General features: G+C 35.0%; 1 protein-coding gene across 2 annotated transcripts; it reads right to left on the bottom strand.

Annotated features, from left to right (window-relative positions):
- Positions 1-366: 366 nt before the first annotated feature.
- On the bottom strand, positions 367-7,873 carry LOC120170990 (kinesin-like protein KIN-14J). Of its 2 annotated transcripts, XM_039178817.1 has the most exons (22): positions 7,792-7,873; positions 7,023-7,179; positions 6,787-6,944; positions 6,590-6,688; positions 5,845-6,048; positions 5,657-5,737; positions 5,427-5,504; positions 5,253-5,345; positions 5,128-5,157; positions 4,079-4,420; positions 3,917-3,998; positions 3,704-3,799; positions 3,457-3,636; positions 3,232-3,338; positions 2,960-3,138; positions 2,569-2,733; positions 2,214-2,467; positions 1,919-2,082; positions 1,562-1,668; positions 1,025-1,303; positions 762-874; positions 367-643 (listed from the first exon to the last, which is right to left on the bottom strand). In XM_039178817.1, exons 2-22 carry the CDS (start codon positions 7,108-7,110, stop codon positions 576-578), a joined length of 2,967 nt encoding a protein of 988 aa, XP_039034748.1. In that variant the 5' UTR covers positions 7,111-7,179; positions 7,792-7,873; the 3' UTR covers positions 367-575. The 2 variants fall into 2 exon arrangements, with proteins under 2 accessions (XP_039034748.1, XP_039034747.1); XM_039178816.1 differs by having other exon boundaries at positions 1,025-1,668.
- Between the last annotated feature and the right edge of the window lie 594 nt (positions 7,874-8,467).

Here is an 8,467-nt window from a genome sequence, read left to right as displayed (position 1 = left end):
TGTTGACTTTAGAGCACGTTGGGCGTATAAGGAATGGAATTCCATGTTTTGGGGGCATGTGAAATGCTTTGGAATAGACGGAATTTTTTCGAATTAAGACTAATTTGATAAAATTATGTTTATTTTTGAAATTAAAATTATTATTATATCGCGTCATATTTTTACTAAGTCAACAGTAAAACTTGATGGCGAGTGAACAAAATATAAACATTAGACATGATTTTAAAAAAAAAATAGTTAAATGATCAAAGCTTAAAAACAAAAATAGATGAGTGATCAAATATGTAATTTACCTTAATTAACTAAAACATAAAATTATTATTAGTTGATATGTATGTAAAAAAATTTGTTTAGAAGTAGAAATAATTATGTAAAGTGCTTTGATAACATAGATAGATGAGCAGCAGGGCGAGGCCTGATCGAATATGTATGTTACAAAGCCAACATTCTTCCCCTTCCAATAAGGTAAATGGAAGCACCATACAACCAACAGCATACAGGAAACCAAGTTTCCCATATAAATTACAAACTACAACAACTTGAATTTCTCCTACCATCTAAAATATAATTTCGGATCACTGCCGTCGTTTTGGGGGCTTAATCGAAGAATTGCTTGTGGCGGCAGCAGCTATTTTCCTAGGACCTGGTGATATACATTCCAAAGAAAAACGCAAACAACGATCAAAATTTAACACATGCAAGGGAAGCACCAGTGCTTGGTGACTGATAAAACAGTTTGCTTATAGAAATACATTACATACTCGATGGAATCTTCGAGGTGCTCCTGGACAGTGACAATCGACCAGAAGGTTTTGTTTGCAACACTTTCTGAGATAGCTTCGGAAGCTTAGACGGGAGTGATGGGATGATCGACCTATTTTCATCAAGCAACAGGTTAACCAACCAGGAATTGAAGTTATTACAGCCTACTATTAGCTAGTAACTTTCGTTTCTATTTCTACTTGTCGATGCAGAAACTAGATCCTACGGAAAATAAAAGCATACAAAGTTGAAGGATACTTACTTCCCTATATGATCAGATTTTTCGGATTTGCTTGCTTTCCCAATCTTCTCTGTTTTAATTGGAGGTTGTGAAACTTCTGGAAAAAGAGTGAACTCTACAGCACTACATATTGAGCCATCAGTATCTGTAGCCCCCATTGATAGATTACCATCCGATATATCACTTAATCTCTCCTCTGAATCTACATTTCCGAAGCCCAACAGCTCAATATCCTCTGTAGTATTCTGACTCGAATCTCTTCCTACGAGGCTTGTCTGTGCAGTTGATTTATTGTGATGCCTGGACTCAATATCGTCTGTAGTATTCTGACCCAAATCTCTTTCTGCGAGGCTTGTCTGTGCAGTTGATTCATTGTGATGCCTGGAGTCGTCCATTGACCGATGAGACCCAGATTCAGAATTCTTATCACCATTAGCTGAGAAAATGTCAACGTCCAAAGCTGCTTTGTCAAAACTTCCAAAGCTCGGCCTTCTTGAGTGTCTCGGGCTTTGTCGAGGAGTCCCACTAGAGTGTCCCCTAGGAGAGGAAGATCCATACCTCAGTGACCTCATACCACACTTAGTACCATTGCCATTACCCTTGAGTAACTGCAAATGCTCAATCTCTTGATCTTTCTTTGTGATGGTTTCTTTGAGGAATGAAACCTGTAAGGTCAAAATAGAAGATCAGAAATGAACTAGATTATGATGTTGTTGCACGTAAGCCAATCAAGAGGCTCATTGATGAAAGTGAGATTTTCATAGTCCAAGTTATGGAATATAACACCGTGGTTTCCCTGTTGCCAAAGAAATATGTTAACTAATATAGAAAATCACGACTTGGTTTCAACCAGCTATTCTAAATTAACTTCCGGTGAACGGGGAAAATGAGTAGAGGAAGAGAAAAGAAGAATACTTGTTCCATAAGTTCTCTGATATCTCTCCCTTCTCTGTTAGTCCGGGCAGCACCTAACTCAACACCAGAAACTCTTTCAGCAAACTTCAAAGTACTTACAGTTTCAGCATAAGAATCTACATCAGGATTAAGCTGCACAAACATGAGGGTTTTTGCCTGGCCACCTACAATTTTTAAATTTAAAAAGAGATAATTAATAAGAAAAAAGAAAAGAGGACTTTAGAGGTATGTAGAATATTATTGGACACGACTAAAATCACGATAGAAAAATTAAAATCAAAACACTAAAATGTACCCAAAGAACTCTGGAGAACTTGAGTCAGTTTGCTATTTCTATAAGGGATGTGAGCATTCTTTTGTGCCAGAGCAAAGATTACATCCCCAAGAGCTGACAGAGATTTGTTTATATGTTGAGCCTCTTTAAGCCTATCTCCAGTTGCTTCAGAACGATCTACCCGTTCGCTGCCGGCGAGATCCACCAGATGTAAACTACCGCGCAAAACAGCTTTAGTTTTTAAGTCCATGCCACGAACATGAACAGTGAGAATACTGCATATAATAATTTGCTCAAACCAATAAGACACATTTGACACAAAACTCCTACTCTCCAAATAACAAGAAACATACAAAGTCGTAAGTGAAAATATGACCTGTGGGATCTGCTACTCCTCTCATTTAGGGCTGTAGCACCAACGGCCCTATTCATCAAACCAATACTCATCAACTCCAGAACATCAGCGGTCGAATTTACGGAATGCATGCTTGCTTCAGGGACAGCTAACCCATTTGGCTGGGTAGTGCTCCAAATCCCAAGTGTGTGCAAGTCAAAGGAAACAAATAACAAATTTTAAGAATAGGACAAAAATCAAACGTAAAATATAACAATTATGTAATGAGGATTAAAAATTCATAAATCAATGGGGAAACATAAAGAACCGAAAGTAAGAAATAATAAGAATAAAGCAAATGCTATAGAGCCAATTTCTGACTAGAATTGAGGAAAACAAGAAATGAAATTCAAAAGATTCAAAAAAAGGATATCTTCTCTGGGAACTGTCGACAACAAGCAGATCGCGAACTTGCTCATTATAGATCTCAACCATTTGAACACCAACATCATATACAATGGAGCTTCTCCTGCTTTGAGAGATTTGAAAAAGATCATTTAATGCTCTATAATTGACTCCCCAATCTTCTTTAGAAGACAAATTAGGTCCACTCTGGAAAGAGATAATAAAAATGCATAAGGTATAGCCTACAAGTTTAATGTAAACTACATATTTCAAATGGAAAGATATTAGTAAACAGCTCACCATAGTATAAGTTTTTCCGGAGCCAGTCTGACCATAAGCAAATATGCAAACGTTGTATCCATCAAGAACAGATCGAATCAATGGTTGGGTGTCCAAAAATACTTCCTCTGCAGACATATCACATTGAAAAGTGATATACAAGCAGCAGTCACGAAACTATAACTGTTAGCAATTATGAGATAAATTTGAATATTAACAATGAACAGAGTTATGAAAATTTAAAACCTTGGGTAGCTGCTGGACTGAAAACCTTGTTAAACTTGAAGAGCCTATGAGTGTCCTTCCCTTGCTTTGAGGGATTGGAGACAACCAATTCACCGTTCTCACCAATATACTCTATTGCAGTTTGCTTCTTGCTTTGCCCTGGAAGGAATGGCCTTATCCTACAATAGACTCTAATATTTCCTGCACAAAAGAGACAGTTTCAGCCACTTTACAAAGAAACCTAAACAAACTAAAATACACAATGTACCTTTCAAATCTTGAACCTCGTTGTACAATCTTCGGTTTTCAGCAAGAACGGAATGATAATTTTCTGCAGCATCTACTAATTCTTTAAGCTTGATTCCTACCCGAGCAAAAAAGTATACACAGAGAGAAATTGTTCAAAACCCAAAATAGAAGGAAATGAAATTTAAATGGTAGACGACACCAAACAACAAAACAGAAAGAATAACCACACTACCTAAGAAATTCAGATTCTCTGAGTAGCCCTTTCTAGTCTTTAGGACTTCACATTTGACAGATTTTGACGCATCCCTCAATTCCTAAACAGTGTAAAAATTCATGTTAGAGGAATATGAATCAATACCACATCATTCGAACATTGCAAACACAACAAACAAACCTTTAAAACCCCAAACTGCTTATCAATGAAACTCTGATAACAGCGCTCCTTATCTTTCCATCTCTTTTGTTTAGATTCAGAAAATGACTGAAGCTCATCCACTTTTTTCCTGGAGTCACTTAAAAGACACTCAAGTTCTTTTAACTTCTTTTCTAACAATACTTTATTATCCTCAGCCTGGACTTCCAGTTTTAGACAATGTACTTCATACATCTTTTTGCTGCTCTCTAGTTCCTCTCTTAGCCTAGAAATCTCAAGGTCTTTCTGAACCTTCTCCTTCTTAAGCTGAAGCACATCCTGCTCTTCAGCTTTACCCTTCTCCTCCAGTTTGCTCTTTTCAAACTGCAATTCTCAATAAACATATATAGCAATTATATTTAGACTTTCTAGCAAAAAAAAATGGCTTTTGGGAGAAAGAAAGAAAGAAAGCAGAAAAAAGATAATGAGTGAGAGACAAATCCTTGGATAGCACCACATAGTGGCAAGGTACTAAGACTTTCAATGGGAAAAAAGAATAGCCTAATTGTGTTATCTACTATCCAAATTCTAACAGAGTCCCCAAACTGGTTAAGGTAACATAAAAGCATCATAATCAGTGCAAGTGTTTAAAAAAGAGGCTCAATATCAGATTTACAAACTTAATTTAAATATTTGAAACTAAATAATACAAAATTGAACCATCCTTTAAATTCTCTTCTTCTGAAATCAAATGGATTTTCCTTTGCAATAAAAAATCAAATCTCAAGATCTCTTTATCAGTACACTAGTTGAATTTCACACAAGATTTAAACGGAAACTCATGCAAAAGATATACATTTTGTATCCTTCTTACACTTTAAACACTAGTGAATATAAGCTAAGCAATTCACAGAAATATACACACTTCTTGAGTTTCAAAAGCACGAACAAAGCAAATTATTGACAGACAAGAAATCCATAGAACAATATGTCAATAATAGTCTTTTGAAAACTAAAGGCACCAAACTAAAACAATATAGTAAAATTAAAAATCAGCAATGAATTACGAGGGGAAATGATAAGAATTGCACCTTTATATGTTGTAGATGGTTTAGCACAACCTACAAGAAGCAAAACAAATCCATAGTTATTGAGACGGGGACCAGTTGAAGGCAAAAAGAATCAAGGAAAATGCCCTAAACTGTTAGTCAAGTACCATATTTTCCTCCTCGGTCCCCTTTGCTAGGGTCTCGAGTGCTCTTATTCTTGATTGATACTTTTCCTCACGAGCCCTAAAAAGTTTGTTTTGCTGCAGGAGACAAATATTCATTATTCATGCACAACAAATGAGAAAAGATTCTCTTGGGGGAGGAGTTCCAAAGCAATTTACATCTTTTAAGGTTTTTGCCCTAGTTGAAACTCGCCATTCGATCTCTTGTACAATCTTTCTCAATAGGCATGCCACACTCTGAGCAAAAAGGCAACAATAGAAAACCAAAAATTAACAGAAGGTACCAGAAAAAATTATAGTAGCACAACAAATGCAATAGGACCGGTATCAAAAAAAACATCCGTGCATGCTAAGCAATACAGCAAATGTAAGTACTAATGATGCCATACATGGGGTACATCTTTTTTTCTTTCAAGACTTTCATCCATAATCCTGTAAAGTACATTGAATAGTGATTGAGTCGAGACATTCTGCACAAGAGAAAGAACATAAGAGTAAATTAAACTAAGAGTTGCAGTCAAAAATTTGAGCACATAATAGATACAGACACAAGAATGGAAGGAGCTCAGGATCTTACATCTAAACTGCTAGATTTCATTAATTCCAGAACTGTTGCATCAGAGAGATCAGCATAACACCCTTGCTTCAATTGAATGCTCTGCAATTCACCAGAAAGATTCCATTTCTTTCTAGAAGGATTTTGGAAGGTATTGGCCCCATCATTAGGATTAAAACATGATCTAAGTGTCTTAAGGCACTCTAAAACTGGCATCATGTGGCCCTGCACATATCTCATATTATTAACCAAAAGGTAGAAATAAAATAAAAAATAGAAATTAAAACGTTAACTTGGACTTTGAACCCAGTCAACTCAGGTAAATCATTCTCTCAAGAAAAAATGCAGCTCATCTGCACCTTTAACCAGATAGAGGTTTCATTTTATGATTAAATAATCAATCCAACTATAAGAAGGGTAAACATGCTTCCACTCTGACCAAGAACTATTCGAAAATGACATAAAAAGGCTTGAAAATGAAATAGAAGTTTACATGCCAAGCCAGGAGCATTTTTCATGGTGATAGACATATAACTAAATACAATAGTAATGATTTCACTAATACCAAACCTCATACACCCAAATGAGCCATTCTTAGCTTACTCCTCACGATGCACAAGGTAATACCAAGTTGTAGGCAAAATAGTATTTTTGTTTGAAGATCACCAAGTAGGAAATTGTTTTCCAGTTCCATTCAACCTAGCATATTAGGCACCCAGAAATAGAACATTGTTTAAAGAAAAAACATCTTCAAATCAACTGATACCTGCTCAATGTCAGACAATTCAAAGCTGGGCAGTCCCATTTCATCCATTGCAGTTAGAAACTTCATGACATTTGTAGGACCATATTCGGAACCACCATCCTGAAGTTGAAGAAGAAACATGCTCAAATAGTGAAGAAAAAAGTGAACTAAATCAGGAAAAAAAAATTAGCTAAGTAATAACAAAAGAGAAATCGAACCATTTCAACAGAACCAGGATGCAACTTGTTCAAAATGGTACAAAAAATAGTGCCATCAATCAGACACCCTCTCAGCTCCTCTTCCGTCGTGTCCAATGGCAACCTTAAATCAGGAAGCATGGCATTTAACCAGTCCACCAAAGAAGACAGCCAATCATCTAGCAAAATCAAGGTTAAAAGTTTAATAGTGGAAGATGATTAAACTTTGAATGAGCTAAAACAAGTTATTACTTTACCACGAATCGTGCCTTCCAAACTTTCCATTTGTTCGATATTTACATCATGAGTTCCACGCAAGCCATTAGCTGTACCGCTTTCCTTCATCTGCAGCAATAGCTGAATGCTGGAGCTAACTTCTTTGAAATTATCTTTCTGATAACATAGGACTCAGTCCTGCAAGGAGAATAACAGTATTTATCTTATGAAATTTGTAAGCTATTCACAGCTAAACGCAGAAAATAAAGGCACAAATTTTGTAATAGTAGTCTGGAACTTCATCGTTATTTTAAATAAGAATAGAGTTTTCAAGGAATTTAGCTCGCATTTAGAGAGAAATTAGGGGAACGAAAAGCCATTACTGGTTTCGAGTGTCAAGATTTTTGTTTTTATTTTATTTTTTGGACAAGGAAAATAGAAGAGTGAAAATTAAAGAGAGAGAGAGATGACAGATATTCTTCTCTTATTTTACACTTCATAAAATCACTCAGATAAGCAGACAATAACAGTGTTCGATTTTCAAATAAATAGTAAAATCAAATAAAAGAAGAAGAAACTCAGAGTTACACTCTTCACCATTTTCTCAGCAACCAAACAACCATAATTCCAAAACAAATAGGAAAAACATAATTAAAAAGTCATGCCGCATTATCGATTCTCAGTAATTTCTTAGCTAAAAAGTAAAATTAAAAGCTGAACTGAAAATAATCGAAATACATTCAGATCCAAAGAAAACAACAATAAAAAATCAAGAAAATGTAGGAACAGAATGTAGGTTAAAGTACGAACCTGAGGAATCTAACAGGAAACTAGATAAAGATCTCGAAGCTGCAACTAAATCTACAATTTTCAAAAAATATTTTTAAAAAATTAGGGAAGCAGATCCGTTCGGAGAAACCAAAGGATTTTCGAAATGAAGAACCGCAAAGAGGAAAAATGTGAAGGAAATGTTTTGGCGTTGGAAAATGGAAAACTGGAAAGCGAGTGAACGCGTTTGGTTTTTTCTGTTTGGCTCAAGGGGTTATATATCGGACCACTTTTTGTTTTATTTTTTAGGTTAAATTACAAATTTAGTAACTCAGCTTTAATATCACTCTCCTATTTCACTCATGTAATTTAAATATTTTAAATTTTCTCACTTAACTTAATACATTAAATTTTTTTATCATTCAATCATTTTTTACTAACGGTGTTATAAATTAGTTGTTATATAGATATAAAATGATGATGTTTTTGTAAAAAAATATTTTTAAAAGGGTAAATTATAAATTTGGTAATTGAACTTTATTCTCTCTCCTATTTCACTCAATATACTTTAAATCTTTTCAATTTTCTCACTAGATTTAATACATTAGATTTTTTGTTGTCACTCAGTTGTTTTCTTACAAACGACATTATAAATAGATTGTTATATAGATGCAGAATGGTATAGTTTTAACACTGTCAACTATTTAACAGTGGAGTG

The sequence above is a fragment of the Hibiscus syriacus genome, unplaced genomic scaffold (genome assembly GCF_006381635.1).
Source record: "Hibiscus syriacus cultivar Baekdansim isolate YM2019G1 unplaced genomic scaffold, ASM638163v2 tig00111806_pilon, whole genome shotgun sequence".
Taxonomy (NCBI): domain Eukaryota; kingdom Viridiplantae; phylum Streptophyta; class Magnoliopsida; order Malvales; family Malvaceae; genus Hibiscus; species Hibiscus syriacus.
This window is presented reverse-complemented; position numbering and strand designations above follow the sequence as displayed.

Bases quoted from the DNA above. Each gene is read 5' to 3' on its own strand.
- LOC120170990 (XM_039178816.1), bottom strand. From the start codon at position 7,110: ATGAAGGAAAGCGGTACAGCTAATGGCTTGCGTGGAACTCATGATGTA. The intron at 4,421-5,127 runs GTGCAATTCTTA...TGAGAATTGCAG, and splicing joins ACCATCTACAACATATAAAG to TTTGAAAAGAGCAAACTGGA. The intron at 1,669-1,918 runs GTATTCTTCTTT...TTGACCTTACAG, and splicing joins TCAGAGAACTTATGGAACAA to GTTTCATTCCTCAAAGAAAC.